This window comes from Elaeis guineensis, chromosome 2, assembly GCF_000442705.2.
Source record: "Elaeis guineensis isolate ETL-2024a chromosome 2, EG11, whole genome shotgun sequence".
NCBI lineage: Eukaryota > Viridiplantae > Streptophyta > Magnoliopsida > Arecales > Arecaceae > Elaeis > Elaeis guineensis.
Window position 1 is genome coordinate 126,718,979 of NC_025994.2, and position 22,681 is coordinate 126,741,659.

General features: G+C 38.0%; 1 protein-coding gene across 3 annotated transcripts; it reads right to left on the bottom strand.

Moving 5' to 3' along the window:
• Window positions 1-330: 330 nt before the first annotated feature.
• LOC105040675 (transcriptional corepressor LEUNIG) lies at window positions 331-22,681 on the bottom strand. Of its 3 annotated transcripts, none has more exons than XM_010917355.4 (18): window positions 22,354-22,681; window positions 21,472-21,569; window positions 21,246-21,355; window positions 19,990-20,361; window positions 19,794-19,882; window positions 19,506-19,593; window positions 19,358-19,433; window positions 18,851-18,900; window positions 17,125-17,439; window positions 15,358-15,555; window positions 13,432-13,677; window positions 13,202-13,346; window positions 12,943-13,064; window positions 12,671-12,820; window positions 4,813-4,968; window positions 4,563-4,679; window positions 3,104-3,310; window positions 331-826 (listed from the first exon to the last, which is right to left on the bottom strand). In XM_010917355.4, the coding sequence occupies exons 1-18, from the start codon at window positions 22,383-22,385 to the stop codon at window positions 683-685; spliced, it is 2,715 nt and encodes a 904-aa protein (XP_010915657.1). In that variant the 5' UTR covers window positions 22,386-22,681; the 3' UTR covers window positions 331-682. The 3 variants fall into 3 exon arrangements, with proteins under 3 accessions (XP_010915657.1, XP_010915881.1, XP_019709597.1); XM_010917579.4 differs by having other exon boundaries at window positions 12,943-13,052; window positions 13,202-13,319; window positions 22,354-22,680; XM_019854038.3 differs by having other exon boundaries at window positions 12,943-13,052; window positions 22,354-22,680.

Genomic DNA, 22,681 nt, shown 5'->3' on the forward strand with positions numbered 1-22,681 from the left:
TTCTGATTCCAATCAAAAACCAAACACTCACAATGTCCTCTACCTCATTTGAACAGATGCAAGCCTCGTACCTCAAGGGGCTCGCATGAGATGTACTCACAATGTCCTCTACCTTATTTGAACAGATGCAAGCCTTGTACCTCAAGGGGCTCGCATGAGATGTACTCGGCAAGTTCGAGAAGCCATGAAATTTTTCTGGGTCCTGAACACAACCATTTATAGTGATCAGGCCACTCCCTTCGTATTGCTACTTCATTGCGTAAAAGACTTGCACAGCCATCACACACATTGAGGTTTCAAGCCCATAGAATTATAAAGTAGGCCACAAGATGATGCTATAAACGGATGCATATATTTTATAAGGTATGTACAAAAGTTGGAGTCAGTGCAACGCACTTCCTGTGTTAATAAACATGTATGAGTATCAATCAGATCTACCCGCAAGCAAAACATAGCAGCTAAAAGCAGCAGCTGCAGCAGCACCAGCCATCACTCACATGGTTCATAACATGCGAAGTATTTATAATGCAACAATGGACTAAACCGGGTGTTAGAAATCCTGGAAAGATATCATAGTCACCAAGGGCTGCAAACATTCCGCTCCCATCTGGACCGCAAGACAATCAAGAACAAGCACCAGGGAAAAGTAGACATTGCTCGGAGTCCTGTGGCTTAAAATAGGTTACTTCCAGAGTTTGACGAACTTGTCATGACTTGCTGATGCCACCAATCCGGTTACATTTGATACTGCCAATGCTGCAATCAGACCATCGTGTGCCGGAAGAGTCATAGTCTTGTTCTCAGGCATGTCCCACAGCTCCAATGACTGCAGCGTCCATAATTGCAGAGATAAAATGGTCAGGGACCCATCAAATTTCGTCATAGTTCACACAATAAAAAGTACGAAATAATATGTTCGCTTAATATGACAGGACCAGGAGCATCTGAAGCTTTGGGGAAGGGGAATAAACCGTCTTATTTCTTTTTCATTTTCTCTGGAACACCAATCATATTAGTCATCTCATGATGAATACTAAATTGAGTTATACATCTCTTAAGTTGCTTCATTCCGCAATTCAGACTGGCATCAGATCTGAGACAAACATGAAAAAAGTGCTTGGTGGACCACTTTTGCTATGCTTGTCGCATCTAATCCTACTGTTAGGATAAGTGAATTGAGTTATACAGCTAACTTGCTACATGAAACATCAGTTGTAACTTCATTTTACAATTCAAACTTTATTTATGATATTAATTTGGCTGAGACAAGCAAGGACAACCTCAACAGGGCCATCTTATCATAACCAGTCTCTAACCTATTACACTGATATACATAAGTTGCCCATCATAGATTCCATTATTCTAGAACACAGTTGTGATATTGCTTCCCATGGCCAGGGTTATTATTTGAGAACATGTAAGATCATAATACACAACCACCAAACCTAGCACCATCTATTGACGGTTGGTTTTATGGAATCTCATTAAACAAGTATTTCTGTTTGGGACCACCTCTAATGCAATATCAAGCTTTTCCATATCTTTTTCTCAACCTCCATCCAATTGCCCTTGTGTTTCCCACGGAATTTTGTTGGACATGTGTACCTATTCAATCAATTCTCTAGCAACTCCAACAGCTTCTCTAAGACACACAATCCTCAATCTATCCTTCTCATTTTTGTCACACATCCTAACATTCTCGTTTTTGCTATCCTAAATTTGTTTATCAAACCTTCTTTATTACAACATATGGATCGATCCAACATGGCAAACCTTGTTGTCATTCTATGAAATTTGTTTGTAGCCACCAAGTTATGCGTTCACCACATAATAAAAAGCACCTCTACACTTCATCCAACCAGCTCTAATCATGTTCATATATCTTCCCCTATCACTACATTGTTTTGGCTAACATATCCCAAATTATGAAACCAATCACTTTGGAATGTCTCTTGACGCTCCATCTTATTGGATACTCATTTTCATCTCTTCTTTTCACTAAAATTGCAATTTCATAGTCTTTATTTTTTTTTTTCTTGAAGTGTTCTCCACAAAATCTAATTTAGAATTTGATGTACTTCTCACCAACTAAAACTACATCTGCAAACAGCATACACTAAGGCACATCTTCCAAAATATTAGCGATAAATTGATCCATAATCGGTTTCAAGAGACGTTGGTATAGTGCCAATCCCTGGTGCAGTCCTGATGTCACCAGAAATACATTCTATGATTTCAATGTACAGCTTATGATACCCTTCCTTCTTGAAGGCCACCTAATATTCTTTTTGGTACACTATCATAAGGTTTATCCAAGTCAATAAAGACTATATAGACTTTACCCTCTTCCCTATATTTGTCTATCAATTGACCAAGCAAGAAGATAGTCTCTATTCCTAACCTTTAGGCATATATCCGAATTGGTTCTATGAATTTTTTTTTTTTTAATTTTTGTTCAGATACATTTTCCCATAACTAAATAAAGAGGCCCAAATTTAATTCCCTTATAATTAGAGCAATTTTGAAACTCATCCTACTTTTGATAAACGCGTATCACAATACTTCTCCAAAATGTCATCCTCTTTGGTTTTCAAAATGTCATTGAATAGCTTAGCAAGGCAAGTCAACCCAATACCTCTCATAACTTGCCAAATCCTCCCTGATGCAGCTTGATGGACATTTAGGAATATTGTTATTGCAGTCAATGCAACAAACAATAATAGTCCAGTAAAGTCCAAAATTGATCCTCTCTCTCAGAAAACCAAAAAGTGAGCAATTTGCATAAATTCAAGTAAAGTGGATTTTTAATTCTAGAATCCATCAAATTATTTCCAAAAAACACTTCGGCATCCAGACTATCATCTCATTAGACAATTATAGTCTTAAATCATGAGCCAAAACAAACCTTGAATAAACAATAATGTACACAAAAAGTACTTGTGTGTAGTCCACAAACACCAAACAAGCATTATCACAATGCTTCACAGATATTTACCTGGTTTAAACAAAATCAAACCAGTGTGCCCGTCTGTTTAAAGTTAAGAAAATTGACAGAAAACACGTGGAAATCAAGTGGAAATAAATACCCAAGTAGAGGACTTACCTGGTAACAGCCAATGACAAGCAAAGATGGATAAGCGGGGTGGAAAACACATGAATGGAACTTGCTCCCGTTACAGCTCATCTCATGCACACATTCACCTTCACTCCCTGAACCAAGTGACCACACCTTGACCGAGTCTTCACTAACAGAAGCCAGAAGCTCACCCGAAGGATTCCAGCACACAGAATCAACATGTTTCCTATGTCCCTATAGTTTGGCAATGATGTCATATTAAAAACTAACGGTTCCATGTCTAAAGAAATCAAGTGTAATGCATAAAGAAAGCATCAACAACCACATTACCCATGCTGAAAATATTCAGAACATAACAGTCCATAGTCACAAATGTTATAGGCATCCATCAAGTTCACATACAAATTGGAGTACCGCTTATGCGAAGTTAAACATTGATAATCACATATAATCATATGGAATACAGTCATACATCTAAGGATAAGAATACAAATAAAGCAACAGCTTGTGTTAGCTAATTCCTAATTGGTTAACTCCAGAAATAAAGTAGTTATTTTGTGATATCTAGCAACAATTTCAAGAAATTTAGTTATGAGAAACTTGCTAAAAAGTACAACAATGCACCGTTTTTGCCTTCACCTTTCCTTCCAAGCAAAGATGTTGGCAAAGTATAACAATAACAGCTCATCAAAAGGCAACTACATAACTGTATACCGCAAAAAATTTACCATGTGAGTTTACATATAATCCAAAGAAACGGAACAAGTAGATATCGTTCAGGTTGTATTACACCAATGTATGGATTCTACCATGCAAACATGTTCATGGGCATATCAGGCATGTTTGAAGGTTAGGAAGCATAAATTGAATGGATGTGATTTTGCATGGAAACTGTTAGAATTCTTTCTGGGAAGAATAAATTGAATGGATGTGGTTTTGCATGGAAATTGTGAGAATTCTGGCAGAAAGAACAAATAAATCAACAATGCGATTCTTGACCCCTACTTTCCCCAAAACTAAGAATTACTGTTCTTGGGACTGGAATTCTGGTCATCACAAATGATGGTTTTGCAGATATTATTATGACTAAATTATGAAGATCTCCGAATGTTGTCAAGGTTAAAGAATCATGTTTCCATATGTTATCAAGAATAAATTATGGAGATTTCCAAATTGTGCAAAGGATGGACCTTTGGGTAGATTGGTAAACAAAATGATTAATTCATAACTAGGACTCCAAAAAAGAAAAATCAAAGCTACCACAGTATTAAGTGGAAACTATGGGTGATGTTGAGAATGAAAAACCAATTTTCACACAGCAAAATGGTTGATTTGAAAATAGATTAGAATATCAATTCCAACAAAAATAGGGACATTGGATACGCGATTTCATGAAACAGAATTTTTTTCCAGACAAATTTGAAGTGATTCTTCCTCTTCCTGCTTCAAGCATTTTAAAATTAATACGAAAAGATCCACAACTAACCTTTAGCAAATTCCTGCAAACCTGTGTCTCTACATCTAGTATGGAAATAGCATTGTCAGCAGCGGCTGCAAGATACCTTCCCTGACGAGGTTGAAATCGCATTTGGGCTGTTCCACCCTGCAAGCACATGAAACAATTCAAAATTGTCAAATAATTGAAATTTTTCATGAAAAAAAAAATCAAAACATTGCAACAAAAATACAATTTTGTGAAAGAAATTAAGCGTGGAACTTATCACATTATTTCAGACCTTAAAAACTCTAGCACAGCTACCATTATTGATGCTCCAATAACGTATTTCTCCATCACCATCACAAGAGCATATGAGATCTTCTTTATTTGGGTGGAAGTCCAGCGACATAACCGATGCAGAATGGCCCATAAAAGTACGAAGTGAATAGCCTGGCTGTACATTCATTCCATTAGTTAACTAATTTGCCCAAAAAGTTTAATGCAAACAAACAACACAAGCTGATAAGAGAAAAGGTAATGTGCATTATCCAGATATGTGCACAAATTAGAAGTTTCCTTGTGTAAAATATCCCAAAACACAACTGGTTTCCCCTGTTCTATGGTCAAAATTGTTAAATCCATGCAACCTTGGGGATGACTCATCAGGATTTTAATGAATTGTACACCAAGGAGATTCTTCAGGAAATGTAAATATTATAGTTTGAAACTGAAGATTGAAGATTCACAAGCATGTTAGATGGTGAGATAACATGCCGAAAAAATTGTTAGCAGGTAAAATGAAAGTGATTTTCGTAAAACCCATCTCATCAATTAAAGGCTGCATTTGACATCATTATCACTTTTCTTTTTATAAAAACTTGGAAACATGAATTCTATTTCCATTTCCTTTTTGAGATTTCGAGTCACACAAAACAAGTTTGGTTCACTCTCTCATTATTTTAAAATTTTTACAGTGAGAAGAGCCACTTGACCATGTTAAGCCAAGAGGCAGCATCGGGAAGAGCCAGCACGGAGCTCAAGTGTTGTCGTTGGCCTCATGGTCGGGGCACTTACCAAGGGTCTTGAGTATAGAGCAGGTTTGGATGACATGGGAGAGTGTAGCAGCCATGGCTGCCCAGATGGCAGCAAGGCCGGTAGGTATTGACGTCGTCGTCGCCAGTGAGGAGATCATCAAAGCCGTAGGGGAAGGCAGAGTGAGAGGAGAAGGCAAGGGAGAGGAGACGTGTCCACGGAGGAGGTCGATGGCGGACTCGATCTGGCCATTCACTAAGCAAAAGAGGCCAATGTGCTTGACGGAAGAGGCATGCTCGAGGCAAACATGGGGAGGTCAAGCAGAGACCATGAAAAGGTCAAGTAAAGGGTTTGGAAAAAGTGGATGCGAAAATTTTGCACATCAACTTTTCCCAGAAATAACGAAAGTTGTTTTAAAAAAGAACGAGAAATAGGATAACCAGCAAGATGTTTTATACATCAGATTCCATGTTTCTGTTTAAAAAAGGGGGGAAAGTACCAAACAGGGCCTAAAGTGGTTCTTGTATGGTGGAATCAAAACTGCAAACTTCCTGTAAACTTATTTGTGCTTTACCAGTAAACACATCCCGGGGTACGGCATTTGGTACGTCAGCCTTGAAAAGGGACTTGCAACATTAAACATCTTTGAGTATGCGATATCATAAATAACTTGGGAATTAGAAAAAAATGTAGTAGAGTGTATGGACATCTGCAAAACAATAATCAGTTTCTCCATATTCATGACTAAATATTTAAGGTTGGACTCCTGTGCTTTACCACTGAAGCCAGCCAGTAATCCTGAAGATATACTCCTTACAAGCCAAATATAAGCTTCTCAATCACTAAAATATCAGATCTTTGACCAGACTTTTACACACACACACACACATACATATATTTATTTATTTATTTTCCTCCAGAGTTCTGCATACAAACAGAAATTTATGCACCTTTTCCTATCCACTCTAAAAACATCAATCTTGTAGTATCTAAGGTAAGTCAAGAAGTTATCCTCTAATTTTGGCCTCTTTAATGCCTGCTAATTGAACTGTCAATCCTATTTAAGACATCTTGTTTTTTGCCTCTTAAATCAGATCCTATCCCCAGATACTAGATTCTTGTGCAGAAAGCTGTTGACAGGCCATGAAGTCCACATCTTTTCCCCATACAATCTAAATCATAATCTCATAGCTATCTTCAATTTGTCAAGTGTGGTTATAAGTTTTTACATCCTGTCTTCTCCATCTCAAATGCCTTCTGACCAAATTCGCTCAACATGCAGCCCAGACAGCAAGCACACCAGGAAGTCCCATCCTTTTACAACCCTAGCCTCCACATACACTATAAATAAAACCCAGACCTAAGAACTTTTCAACTCAATAGGTGTTCCACATGAAAGACTGGTGAAATAACATCATTTCCAGTTTTCATTCTTGGTTTGACAAGCCACCTTACATATAAAAGATTCGTCCAAATTGAAAACCTAAAACTGGCTATACATATTTTATCTAATTTATTTTTTACTTCATTATCTATAATAGAAAGAACACTATGATACTCCATCTACTTCCATTTGAATTTCAAATAGAACTTGCAGTTAAGTAAGAAGTAGCTAGCATGCAAATAAAATTGCTTGCTTCTTTTTTTTGTCTAACTAGAGTTAGCTCGACAAATCTTCTTTGCTAATTATTCTTGGCTATCTACAGAGTCTTTGCAAGCTCTACCAAATCCTTTTTCTCACTTTTCTCCTCATTTGGTCCTCAATTAGTGCAAATCCTAACCTCCTCCAATATATTCAATACTTCTCGATCTTACCTAGCTTTCCCATATACCTATGTTATCCTACAATATGTTTGCGTGGAGCTTCTTTAGTGCCCATCATTTTTGAAACATCCATGTATGTGATTAACATTATCCTGGTTGTTTAAATTTTCACTCACAACACCAAGACTTGCATCAATTACATAACAATACAAATGCACCTCCTGTTTGAGGTACTTGGATTTAATTCTATTTAATATCAATCCAATTATCCTTTTTCTAAATCATAAATTGACAATGGTTTGTTATCTAAGCTCATTTTTATTAGCATTAGAAATGAATTTATATACCAAACTTTGTCTTATACACTAAACTGCTTTAGCCAATTATCTTTAATATTTTCCTTAATTTTCCAGCTTTCCATTCAAACAACTGCTCATCTTGTCAATAGATCACATATAAGCAACAAAAGCCATGGTCACCTCCTCGAATACAAAAGACGTTTAACCATGACAAGAGACAATAACTTGATAGTAACTGTTGGATTTGGTATGACAAACTTCTAATCCAATCGGGGGAAAGAAGATTTTCCTCAACCCACTCAACTCAAATCTAGCAAAAGAAAATTAAAAGAAAAGAATTTTGAAAATAGAGCTTAAGTCTCCTTTAGTTTCATTGATTCTCTATACCACATAAACTGATGTGCATAGCCCTTATTTACAATACTAATGAGGTCCTCAGTTGCACAATTTGAATAGGATTCCTCTTCCTAATTTCTAGAAGAACTCTCTCATTTCTAGAAGGGCATCCGTCCTTAACAATTTGGGTCAAATTCCTCTTCCTAATTCGAATAGGACTAGAAGTCTAAAAAAAATATGATTTATATAAAAAATCATGAAAAAAATAATAAGATCATATAGGACATCAATCTTAACTTTTACATCAACTTTTTCTTCTATCGCTCCATCTAATTCTTCACGGATTGAAAGATAACATCCTATCAAAATCCTTTCCACAGCAAAGTTTCAAGTTGACAAACCCGTTTTGAAGCCCAAATGATGAAATATTGGCCCAATTTAAACCCCTAGGAGGTTGGCCCAAACTTGTAAATCTCAAAAAGACCTCCAATTCCACCTCCCCCCCCCTCGGGGGGGAAAAAAAAAAGATCATCTCAACCAAGTATCATATAACCAAATTATGATCTCCTGAATTTTGATACATGATTCAGCTTCTAGATGTGACGGATCTTGCTCCTGGACCCTGTCCAGCTTTGAATAGAGGCCAAACCGGATTTCGTCGAGTCTAAGGATCCTCCTAGAACTACAATGCAAAAAAGGCATGCTTCCCTACGTACTAGTTAAACAACCTGACTTTGCTCGAAGATGGTTTCCCACATCTGGACTACATGGTAGGGATGCTCATTGCCTTCCTCATTGTCGATGACTACAACAACATGATCTCCATCTCAATTGGTCAGTCAGTGGAACCAAGGGATAAGAGCTTAGCCTTTTGAGTAGCATCGACTTCTCGTACTATTATCCCGATCTTGCTGCAAGTATTAACAAGTCGCTCTGCTTGGATAACCGCAAGATCTACATTTTCTCGTGTTTTGGAGGCATTGACCATGAATTTTACAAGACTATTTCCTCTACCATCTATAGAAGACTACATCTCAACAACGTACAAACTCTCATAGATAACCTGACAAACATCTAAAGCAACTATTTCACAAGTTGCATCATTAATCTCTCTCTCAGTGATGGAAAATTTGAAGATACACATCTTGGAGATCTTCAACTCAACAACTTTCTGAATCCAACCAATTGGACAAAAATATAAATTAGACTTAGACTACAACCCTAGCTTCTGAACCAGATTTTCATAGATGAGATTCTTCTGACTTCCAGGATCTACAATGGCTTCGATAATGCAATACTTCGCTTGGATCTTCAAACAGAAGAATCTCTCATGCATCTAGGTTTGCCTCAAATGTTGTCTCAAATTTCCTCACCATCAAGCTTTGTTTAGAATATGCTTGCTTAAGTTTAAGTAGTTCCTCAACCTCTACAACATTGACAACTATCTTTCTTTTCTTAGAATCATCATCCTTCGGCTTTTTCCACTTCAGCTTCAACTTGAAATATAGCTTACAACACTTCTCTTTGGTATGCCTGAGAAGGTTGCAGTGATCCTAATAAATTTTCTAAGTCATGTTAATGTAATTTCAGATTTGCTCCCCTTCCTCATCTCAATTTTCGCCACTTTTTTCTAAACTTGTTGCCCTTCTTGCGTTCTCTAGACCGATTTTTCTCCTTAATCTCCATGGCCTACACGCTAGCTCTGCTAATGTCTTCAACTTTGAAGAGCTTCAACTCTTTTCGAATGCTCTCATGAAGAACTCCAACATACTTCATAAAGAGCGCATCATCGTCGATGGGGATTTTGGATGAGATTGCTTGCTCATGGAACTCGATGGTATAGTCCTAGACAAACAGATCATACTTCTATACAGGTACTGCTACTTGGTCCATTGATCCTCCAGGATTTTCTGTATTGTGCCGAACCAGCCGGTACACTCCGTACTATACCAGACCGACAGAAAACCGGCATGGTTCGATCGATTCAAACGGTATACTGACAGTACCAGAAGGAAAAGAGAGGAAAAGTAAGAGAGAGAGAGGGAGGGAGGCGGGAGTCGTCGAAGGCCGGCGATGGCCCACTGCGACCGCCGAAGGACTTTCAAGCCCTGTTATCACCCGATAGGGCACTTGAAAAAGCGAGAAAGAGAGAGAGCTCGATGGGGGGGGACGGCCAACATACCGAACGGACGATGCCTCCGTTATGAGGCCCCCGGTGGCCAACGAGCTGATGCCGAAGGCCTGAGGGCGATCGAGCGGGGGGAGACCCTCCATGGCTTCGCCCTATTCTTCTTCAAAACAGGCGACAGCCTGTTTCCATTTTTTTTGGATTACCGACTTCATAATTTTTTTAAAAAAAAAAAATCGACCTGCTTCGCTTAAAACCCGATTTTTAAAAAAAATTCATAAAATAGGGGCATCGCCCCTATTTCATAACCGCAGTGCCGCGCATGTGGACTGCGCGCCCTCCGACGGCCAGCAGAAGGCCGTCCGACAGCCCCACCAGCTCCTTCCCCTCCCTTTTTTTCTTTCTTCCTCCCTCTCTCTCTTTCTTCTCCCGATTTGGCTCCGGATTCCTTCGTCGATTCGCCTCAATTCGGTACGGTACGGAATCGTATCATACCGCCGATCGATCGAAACGATCGTCGGTACCTGTATGGAAAACCTTGATCCTCCTTGTAGCCAATTGGATAAAACTGCTTGATTAGACCCTTGAATTTGCTTCACATTAAAGTAGAAACATTAGAATGGGTCCTTAAATGTGTTCCTCATGCACGAATTCCACCAAATGAGAGTCTAAAGACATGAAACAAGCAAAAGCTACCTTCTAAACACTGGAGCATCCAAAGATGATAAGTCTCTAACCGATTTAGCCAATTATCTAGCTTCTCTACATCAACAATCCCGTGATGTATAGGGACCTCAATTCCAGCTTCAATTTTAAACAGTTCAAGAGAGATTTTGCATTCTTCTTGATTGCTCATCCTTCACACTGGATGAAGAATCTTCATCTCTGAATGTACGAGAATTTCACAACACAAATTGATGCTTCATACTTGCATTAAAAGTATCACCGCTTTGGAGAGTTGGACAATCTCCTCTAATTGTGTAAGATGTCCCTTCATCTAATCATCCATCGAGAATGAACAAGCAGCCATACTTGCATTTGTTCTTCGATGTGATTGAAACATGAATAGACCTTCCAATTGCTTGTATTGCATGCACATCTGGACCATGAACTAAGGCCTTCATAGATGTAGAGGACCGACGCTCCTATATAAACTTGATCCAACAGGGAAGAAGATTTCACTCAACCTGCTCAACTCGAATCTTGTTAAAAAAAATAGAAGAAAAATTTCAAAAGTAGGGACTAATCCTATTTTCTTTTATTGATTCTCCAAACCACAAACTAATATACATAGCCCCAATTTATAATATTAGTGAGATCCTTGCTTGCCTAATCTGAGTAGAATTCTTCCTAGTTTCTAGAAGAACGTCCATCCTTGAACAATGCAGATCGGATTCCTCTTTCTAATTAGAATAGGATTATATATCTAAAAAAATGATTAATATAAAAAAATCCAAAAAAATAATAAGATCCTAGAAGAGGTCAATCTCGACTTCTGCATCAACTATATTTTATCACTCCATCTAATTCTCCATGATAACATTCCACCCAAATCTTTCCTGAAAGAAAAAATTGCAGGATGACCAACCTATTTTCGAGCCCAAAAGATGGAATTTCGACCCAATTTAATCCCCTAGAGAATTTGCCCAAAGTTGTAGATCTCAAAAAGATACCCCATCTCAAAAAAGGATCCCCCAATCAAACATTGTATGATCAAGTTATGAACTCCTGAAATTTCACATGCGTTTCGGCTTCCTGATATGGTGGATCTTGCTCCTAGATCCTATCTAGCTCTGCCCGTAGTGGCCAAACTAGTCCACATCAAGCTTGAGAATCCTCCTCGAACAACTTCACTTGTCCCACAACTACTACTTATAATGCTTGTCTCTATTCCATTATACATCTCAACAAGCTCAATGTACCATCATGTACACACTTCTTCCCATAACCCCAACAAAGTACCTCCCATATTTATTATGTGCTTCTCCAAGCTGACAAAGGTCTTCCATAAATTGTTTTCTTTCAAGTGTACCCATCAAAGGCTTAAGCAAGAAAATGTGCCATATCTAACTTCCTTTCGTAAATCTTATTGGTTGTCTAAAATAGCCTTACATGCTCCGTCTCATTTCAGTAAGCTATGGTTCTCATAAAAAGGAGTAAGCTTTAATCCTAACCAAGAAACAAAGCTCCTAAATGGCTTTGGCACATACCAAACAAGAGAATTCAAGAAACAATGAGTACTGTAGTAATATGTGGATAACTGTAGTCTAACATCATTCGACAACTGAAACACCAGCTGTAATAGAAACACATTTACCGAAAGAATGGATGTTTTATGGAGTCTTAACCATTCCAAGTATATCTTGACGATACTTCATAAGACAGAACAGGTGGAATTTCTTCTCAATGATAAGTGGGGAGCAATGTTTACATGGAGCAACGAAATATGTAACAAACAACAAGTAATAAAACTAAGCATAAATAATTAAGAAAATGTTTGAGTAATTTCTTAAGTCGAACAAATATATTGCTAAACAAAGAGAGTTTCAAGTAATTTTACAAATAAGCATGAAAAAACAAGGGCACATGCTACTTACGTTATCAGCATCCCAGACCCTAACGGTTTTATCAAAAGATGATGTAGCCAGACGAGGCATGCTTGGGCTAAATCGAACATCAGTAATCAGCAAGGAGTGTTCTTCCAATGTAGATTTTGGCTTTAGAGTTTCAGTGTACCACAAAACAGCCTGCATTAAAAAAGCATTCAAAGATATTGCCAATCCATCAATTTTATATTAATACCAGATGAAATTCCCACCAAAATGTCAAACTTTTTACTGAAACGAAGTATCCTCTGTTTCGCTCTGACCTTCTTATCATGGCCTCCAGTTGCAAGCAGTTTTCCATCAGAGGAGAAGTGGCAACAGACAACTTTATTTGTACTTGCTCGGGCTGATCTAATCTCAGCAAATGTAAACCCTGACAGTGCAGCTTTAATGACATTAAATACAATGTGAACCAGAGAAGATAAACACACAAAACAGCTACATTTATACCACCCATTTTTTCTTTTTATAGTAGCAGAGCAGAGTGTGAATCTTTTAACAATAAAAAAAAACAGGCAGAACCTTTGCTGATGTCCATACAGCGACCAACTGTATCTCTCGGATCTGCATCATCATGAGATAAAAAAGACTCAACATTATCATCCAAAGATCCATCCTCCACAAAGCGGTCCATGTCAGCCTGCAATTCAATATCTTTATCATCCCACTGCCAAAATGAAGTGCTAATGAGGGTCTCTGCTGGTAAAGATGTTAACTTTCACTAATTTACAAACAAGTTCCAAGGTGCTTACTAGCTGGTTTGATGGTGATGTTAGAGTTCCAGTTCCCTCAGAGCCAAACACAATCAATGGCTTAGATGACCCACCATTATGTTGCAATTGTGGCATTGACATTACATCTCCTGGTGTGTGAGTAGATGGTGTTGAGGGTGCTGAGCTTGGAGAAGGTCCAGCAGTGTTTGCAGTCCCTGAACTGTTGGCAGGACCTGAGGATGAGACAGGCTGCTTTCGCTTGCGCCCACCTTGAGTCTTTGAAGCCTGACATTCATAAAAAGATCATGTACTTGAAACCTCAATAAGCATGTAATCCAAACAAATCCAAATTAATCTATAAACAAGAGGTACAACTTAGAAATAGTTGTTTTTTCCATTGATTCTGGAAAGAAAAGACAGAGAAAAACAAGAGTCATTCAGTAGCACATTAGCCTGCGATTCTTAAAATAACATCCATTTTTTAAGTATTTCTTATCCAAATTTCCTAAAAAAGTTGATCAGCTCAGATGATTTTATAGATGTTTTGCCCATTGATTCTGGAAAGAAAAGACAGAGAAAAACAAGAGTTATTCAGTAGCATATTAGCCTGTGATTCTTAAAATAACATCCATTTTCTAAGTATTTTTTACCCAAATTTCCTAAAAAAGTTGACCAGCTCAAATGATTTTATTGCTGCCAATATGTGTGTGCAGGCGCACGTGCGCGCGTGTGGACGTTGATGCTTTTTTCATTGATTCTGGAAAGAAAAGACACAGAAAAACAAGAGCTATTCAGTAGCATTTTAGCCTGCGATTCTTAAAATAACATCCATTTTTTAAGTATTTCTTATCGAAATTTCCTAAAAAAGTTGACTATTTATGTCTGTGCATGCGTGCGTGCGTGCATGCATACATGTAAAATAAGCATCTGCGCACACTGACCCAGTACATCCAAAAGATGACCAGTTACGTGACTTTTAAGGTACTGGCCAGATAAATTTAACATGCCAATTTCTTTCCTTGTTTTCGTCCAGCTAACTAGATAATCACCAATTACCCAACCCCTAACGAGTATCCAAAAAGGGCCATATCCAATTCAAACCCAATACAACCTGACCTCAGGTTGGGGTCTCAAATTTGGGTCATTGCTAGGTTTTGGCTATGCTGGGTCGGAGTAATTGCATAAGATTGGGTTTATGGATAATTTAAGATTGAGGAAAGGTTCAAATAACTTATATATTCTCCAAATAAAAAATTGTCTTCCAATATAGGCAACAAATAAATTATTACAATCAAGGTTTTAAATCCCACCAAGGGAGGGTCGGCTTTCCCATGAAATAAGACATGCTGCCACCCCACCATGTCGCTGCCCCACCACGTCCTGACACTTGGGATGAGATGTCCCCAAACATACCGATCAGGATGCTGGGACAATAGTGGGACAATCCGGTCCCAACACCTACCCCATCCCTATGTCCCACAGGACATCCCACCAGGACTTAGTCCTTGATCACAATTATATATAACCATGGTAAGAAAAGCTATAGGAGATGATTAAAAGAAGCATCTGTAATGTGAGATAGCCTAAATGGTGCATGTGCATTTATTTAACACTCAATCAGGTTCATTATCACCAAAAGAAATCAACAACATGCAGAATGTCATTAACCCACAGCTGAGGCCACTAGTCTCTTACATAAACCAAAGGAGAAGGATGGTAGACTATGACCGTAATTACAGTAAATGCACCCCTAAATGCTAACTCAGGCGACGACTGAGACAAGCATCCCAAACATACAATATAATGTTTTATCTGAAAGACTAGCAAAAAATAGGAAATGCCTCGAATTTTTACACTTCTTAGACTATGATGACACCATTGGTAATGGTAAGAAAACATTGGCAACATCTGCAGGCCATATTTGATATATCATTACTGAGTCAACACAAAAGATAAAAGATGGACCTGATCAGTTCCTCTAAAGGAGCTTGACATGCTTCCATCCACTGTTACATTGCCTGTACTGAGCTTTTCTTGTTGAGGAAGAAGGTGATTTGAATTTTGTGACTGCTGACTTGAAATAGCATGCTGTTGAAGCTGCTGCTGTTGGCTATTACTTTGTTGTTGCTGCTGCTGCTGCTGCTGCTGTAGCTGAGCTATTTTCTACTAAACAAAAATAAGAAGATAAGATGGCAGAAGACTATGAAGACAGACATCATAACACAAAACATAGATTTGTGGCATTTTCTTCAGAACAAACAATATGCAGTGATACAACCATTAGGAATGGCAGCTTTTATTTTCATTTTTATAACAACAGAAACCAACAAAATATATAGAAAGAAATGAGAACAAAGGAGAATCAAATCTCCAGCAAATTAAATTCCAGTGAGTCTTAGTTCATGGTTTAGAAGTTTTACCAGTTGGTGGGTGGGTTGGCAGGTGGGTAAGAGGGCAGGCCTTGGCACACTAGTAAAGTTGCTCCATTGGAACCTAGGTATCATAGGTTCGAAACACACAAACAAAACTGCACATGGGATATGGCTGTGTCCATACTACCCTCTCCTCTCCCTGCGGTGGCAGGAGCTTCAAGCACCGGGATGCCCTTTTAGTTGGTGGGTGGGTCCTAGTTAGGGTCTACTTTGGTTGGGGGTAATCTAACATGGGAAAATGAATCCCATGTCAAATTACCATGTTTGGTATGAAAAATGAAAGAGAGATGGTAAAAAAATTGGTAGGCCCCATATCTTCCGGAAAGAAGATAAAACAAATACCATGGGTGGATTGGTATTTGATAAATTTCAGAGTGATGATAATCGATACTTGACAAAAATATCCCCAATAAACCTATGTATGTAATCATTAAATTTGTTCTGATATCTTTTCAAATTCATTCAATAAAGAGTTTTTTTCAAAAAAATTAAGATGGAGATGATATTGTGCAAAGGCCTATGTGACTATAGTCGTTATATAAAAACTAATTGGAGATGATAACATTATCTTCGTATTAAAAAATTATTTTATATTGAAGGGTATATTCATAAATTTCATCATATTTCTATAGAGGATTACCTCCAACCAAACATGATAATCTTTTTCCAGTGTCACTTTCCGAAGTAATTTTTCTACCAATCAAATGTAGAAAAAAATTATTTTTCTTTGCAATCATTTTCCCCAATAAATGATTCCCATGAATCACCTGATTACCCCGTAATTTGACACACACACAAACCAAATGGACCCTTAAAGGGAACAGCTTCATTCAGAGCCATTATCACCATGCTCTGTCAGTCACAAAAATCACAAAACAACAAAAAGTACCACAACGGCATACTGCAGATTTAACCAGATCCTGGTCCACAATTAAACTTGTGGCCAATGACACAGAAGAGTGACAGAAACCAACTTTTCCAGGACAAAACCAGTCTGGATTGCCTAACAGGGGAATGGAACATCAACATAATCACGGTTGACAAATATATTCATGGGACGATTGAAAAGTTTGTGTTGTTGTAGCAACAAGTTGCAGCAAAATAAATAAATAAATAAATAAAAATAAAAATAAATCTTGCTTCAACAATAAAGTTCAGATTCTGGTTAAAACATCTTACTCATCATATCTGCAGATAATTGACTGTTTCATAATTATACGTCTCCTCTCCACAAAATACGCAATAATATAAAGCTTTCAACAAGTAAAAGCACCAACATTAGCAAGGATTAGAGGTGCACCTTGATTAGCATATCTGTATCTGCACGAGGCATAACAGAGCATGAAGTTTGCATTGGAGATCCAACATTCGGAATAACATCACCAACATTGTTTGACTGACCATCCTTCCCAAGAAGCATGCTTCTATTGTTCAGAAGCATTCGTAGCCTTCTGGTGTCAACATCTCCAGCTGATGGGGATGTCAAATTTTGCTGTGCCTGAAGAAGTAACTGTTGTTGGTGGGGACTTAGAAACTGAAGTTGATGAAATGGTTGCGGGGACTGCATAAATGATTTTTGTTGTTGCAGAATTCCTGAACGGAGCTGGTCAAGTCCCTGGAAAGAGTAAGAAAGGGAAAAAAAAAACAGAGGACAATGTTAAGAACAACATGAAAGTCTGCATGCATGCGGAGGGTTTGGGATGCATTAATCAGAAGTGGTAGTCGAATTTGAGATGGCATAAACTCATAATAACATGTTCGTGCAAAAATCAGAAGTGAAAGTTGAATTTGAGATGGCATAAAACTCAACAATAGCATCTTCATCTTTAGCAAGGCAATAGATATCTAAATCACTTTAATAAATGGGTACCAACTTATAAGAAAAAAAGGGATGTAATGGACAAGTCTTTCCACCAAATAGAAGTTAGTGGTTCTAGATGCACTGTGAAAGAGATGCGTCTATAGGAGAAACCAAAGGCACCTAACCTTCAGGTAGTAATGATATATAACCAAAGGTGCATACAGAGGCACCTCAGAGCTCACACTAAGCTCGAGGGAGTAAAATGATATATAATCAAAGATACCTACATAAAGACTTCAGAGCTCACTTTTTTTTTTTTAAGACTTCAGAGCTCACTTTTTTTTTTTGGGCGCGGGGGGTTGACTGAAACCCAGAAGCAACACTACTTGCATTTTTCAAAATAATGTGTGAATATACTATAGAAGCAATCAATGAGGTGCTACAAGTGCCCATATACAAAAATAAAAAAATAATAAACATGGTGGTAAGAAAATTGTGCTTTAAGGATATGTGAATCTTTCATGCGCAAGGGTTGAAATTTTGGTACGTAATATCAAAGAATTTGAAGATCAAGGAAAAGCAGCAAACTGTAAGCCAACAAGGAAAACAGAATGAAAAGGCAATGATTATCCATAATGATTACCATGCAGTACAAACAACTAAAAATTTTACATAAATGGTATTGTGAATGCAGATTCCCATAAAAGCAGGCCACATAAAGGATTCAACTTGTCATGATTGAAAAAAATGCAATAGAGAACCCTGCGCCATAGACTGCTTGGGAATATATGTTCACATATTCAGCTAGAGAAAGGGCCAAATTTGTTTTACCACAGCAAACTCTAGAGAACAAGGCAATAGAAGTTAGTGGGCATATGGAATGCAGCATTGATTGATGTTAAATAAGAAACAAAACACATTCATCGATTGATGGTCAAGAAGTCAAGAGCTACCAAAAAGACATTACTTTCATCACCTTCAACTAATATTTAAGGGGAAAAATAAAGGGGCATAAATTAACAAGTTTATAGTGACATTAGAATAAGATAAATGACGATGTGGAAAGATGACAATGGGATGTAGTACGACACTATCTAGGAGACTCTAATGTAGCTACGCATGGATTATAGAGTTCACAAAGAGGAGAGGATATACAGGACATAAGAAAAAAAAACAAATGAAATTCCGAAATTTACAATTTACATATCATGAAGATGAAACTTACTGTGAGAGGCCATCCTTTCAAAGTCAAATTGTTCCCAGCTTGATTAGATCCTGCGATGAGTGCAATTACTATTAATTTACATAGCCTAAGAACAATAATGTGAATCAGCCTTTAAAACACTTGAAATAAATTATAGTGAATAAAGGTTAAACCATCGTTTACAACCGCAACTGAATGATATATCACACCCAAGTCATAAATAACACAACTGACACTGACTTATACATCATCGCCCTGAACTGGAACAGTTAAATGACAACAGAACTGTAGCTTCAAGGAACAAATGAAATATGACAGAGAACACACAAAAGCACAATTACAGGATAAAACCAGCAAGCAAACAACCTGCTAAAAATTAATTGAAATGAAGTACCGAAAAGATTACACAATTCATGAAAATATTTTAGGATAAGACACAGGTATAGTACAGAAACATTGTTATACAAATTTCAGTTCCATAAACAAATTAAAATGAACTAAAGAGTTCAGAATTTGAACGGCTACTACCTGGAATTCCAATTAGTGATCCATCAGGACCTGCAGCTCTCGGGTTCAAAATTGGATTCATCTCAGTCTTGATATCCTGTCTCATATTCAGTCACACCAGCCGCAACACAAACAAAAAAACAGTAATCACATCAAACTAGGAACTAACCTGTGTTGATCCAGGAAGTTGTTGGTTTCTAGCCTGAACCTGCTGCAGAGTCCCCGATAAGCCTCCAGATGAACCATGCAAAACTTGCCTGAGATGAAAACATGATCAGATGGCAGATCTAGAATAGTTGTTTGAGACATTTCACCCATCTCTCAAATCTGTGCAAATGCACTAATATAAATGCATATATATATTTTACTACCACCACCGGTGGAGAAGATAACATTGAATGCAATAAGTTTAAACTAATTAAATCATTGAATGTCATTCAGGTTTTAGGACCCATACCCTGAAGGTTGTCCAGATGTTGCAGCTGATTTTAACATGGACGCATGGCTTGGATCCACTAGCTGACCCACATTTTCACCAAATCTTTGCTGCAGTTTAATTGCCCAGATGACAAAAGATTGATAAGAAAGTAAATACTATTTAAGAAAAAAAAAAAAAGAAAGACTAAACGATACATGTCAGCCCAGAGGAACACCTTCATGGATGCTTCATCCATAGGATCCCTTTGGAGTGGCAACTTCAATCGTTCCTCATACATTTTTGTTGCCAATGCATTAGCAGTTCCAGGACTCTGCCGAATTAACGAATCACTGCCAACAAGCCCATTTGCAGTGCCATTTAGAAGATGAGCTCCCTCTCTACGCTGCTGCTGCTGCTGCTGCTGCTGTTGCTGCTGCTGCTGTTGCTGCTGCTGCTGCTGTTGCTGCTGCTGCTGCTGCTGCTGCTGCCTCTGTAACAGAAGTTGTTGCATTTGAATATGTTGATGTTGTTGCTGCTGCTGCTGCTGCTGCTGCTGCTGCTGTTGAGGCAGGGGCTGCTGCTGCTCTCTTGCTTTAGCATGTTGAGTCTGCCATTGCAAAGGATTATGGATGTTAATGTCCAAAATATAGTAGGCCAAAACTACCAGATCAAACATTAGCTATAAAAGAAGGCCTACGACATGCATAGTCAGCACGCCTGAGAAATATCGATCTTCGCAAGGCAGAGAACATTTTTTAACAGTATCATTTATAAAACGCATTACATTGCAATACCCAATTTTCCTTTCGATGTGAATAAAAATACAGAAAAGAAGACATGAAGCAGCCATGCGATCACAAGCATATGAACCAGAGAATTATCATCTATTATACATCTGACTTGGAATAAAAAACATGACTTACTGCAACGTGAAAAAACTCATAGCAGTACATGCTACTAGGTAAACTATTACAGAAGACAGCATTCAGTAGAAATTGCAAAAGGAAACCCAAACAGAGAGATGATGAGGTATTGCTGCCTACATGCCTAGAATGAAATCAATGAAAGATGATGCACTTATAAATATTTTGAAACTCCATTCTGGTGTAATGAAACCAATTCAGTGATTCTACAAGGTTAAATACAGCATGAATATCTGATCAGTTAGATGAATAAAGAGACTGCCTGAAAGGCATTACTGTCATAAATTAGAAAGTGTACGTGACAAAAGTTAGTTCGATTTTAGCAATAATCAGGTGAAGAAGACAGGCAACATGTTATGAAAAAACACTTCATGTAACTTCTTCCCTAGATAAGCAACAAACAACTTACAGCATACATCTGCACGACCTTGCGCGCCGCCGCGCCCCCCCCCCCACCACAAACACAAAGCCCAACAAAAAAATAATAATAATAATAATAAACGAGAATGAAGAGTAAAGTAGCTTTTTTAACCAAAAATAATAATAATAAAAGGCCACAAAACCTTGCCTCTATGTAAGATGCAGCGACATCAGAATGCTTTTCATTTGTCCTTGCAATGAATATATCCCAAAAAACAGACCACCACTCGAAGAGAAAACCACCAGGAGCATCAATTGCTGAAAAATTAGGTAGTCACGGCATTCAAAATAACATCAATTTAATAAAAGAAACTCCAAGTACAAAGAAAGTACTAATAACCCCCATGGCTTCCCAAAATTCCACTGCAACTTACCAACGGGATCAGAAGATACCTTCCCTTCAGCTTGGAAGGCCTTTGCTGTTGCTTGCAGATTTCTCTTCACTAAATAATCATAAATATAAACATCCAGCCTGTTTTGAACATTCCATGGAAGATTATAGTATCAGCTAAAGAGTAAAGAATATCTAATACAAGGAGAGAAACATGCCAAGTGCGCAGAAAAACAGAAAGAAAGAACTTATTTCTTGAGCAAAAACCTCCAGGAACAGAGTAAACAACAAACAAAAAGTACAGAGGAAGATGGCAAAAAAACCTAACAAGAACATCAACAGAATGATGTAGCAGAAATAAAGAAACAATATTTTAAATTCCCAGTTGCTTGATGCGAAAGCTGCAACAAGTCCACCAAAGAAAAACTTCGGAACTTGCAGTCCAAGATGGAAGGAATGCAAGAATCCAATAAGGACAATCCGCAAAATTGATTCTAAACCAAGAAAAAAAAAGGACAAAAAAAAAATTACAAGGAACAACAAAAAGATGTGTATAAAACAATAAAGTATTTGGATAAAACAGAATCAAATGCCCTAAACCCTAACGGCTAACCCCGAGCAAGAAAAGACACTGAAACTCTCAAAAAATCAGTTCTTGAAACAGAAAAAGTAAAAATATTAAAAAATCGGAAAAGAATGGCGAAATCCTGCAACAAAATCAGCCCGCGCAGCTCAAACCCATCGAAACCCTAGCAGGCAACCCTACCATAACCGCTACCAAATACGCAAGAAAAGCTCAGTCAGAGAACGGCGAAGGAGACACGAAAACTAGATAACGAACAATCTTGAACACTAGATATACAAAACGCCACAAAAATCCACAGCGAAACAGAGATTTCAAAAAAGCAACGCGTAAAAAGCTCACATTTTATCCGCTTCCCAGTTATTCTGCGACATGATTCCGACCAATCCAACCGACTAAATCCTCTTCCCCCGCCCCCCTCTTTCGAAACCCCTAATCGCCGAACAAGAGACGTCAGAGAATCCCCAATCAATTTTTCTTCGGCCTCCTCGAATCGTATTCCATCAAAAAAGCACGAACCTCACCTTTCTTCCTCCTTTTCCTTCTTCTCACCACTCCGACCGCAGCTTGATTCCTTCTCCTCTTATTCCGAAATTTCCGTTCCCAAAAACCCTCCCCGACCCGTCGAAAAGAAGATAAAAAGAAGGAAACGGAACGGAGACGCGCAACA

Excerpts from the sequence above, each read along its gene's own strand:
- LOC105040675 (XM_010917355.4), bottom strand. The coding sequence starts at position 22,385 with ATGTCGCAGAATAACTGGGAAGCGGATAAAAT. Across the intron at positions 19,883-19,989 it reads TGGATGAAGCATCCATGAAG|CAAAGATTTGGTGAAAATGT; the intron begins GTGTTCCTCTGG and ends ATTAAACTGCAG. Across the intron at positions 13,678-15,357 it reads CCTTTAGAGGAACTGATCAG|GCTTCAAAGACTCAAGGTGG; the intron begins GTCCATCTTTTA and ends TATGAATGTCAG.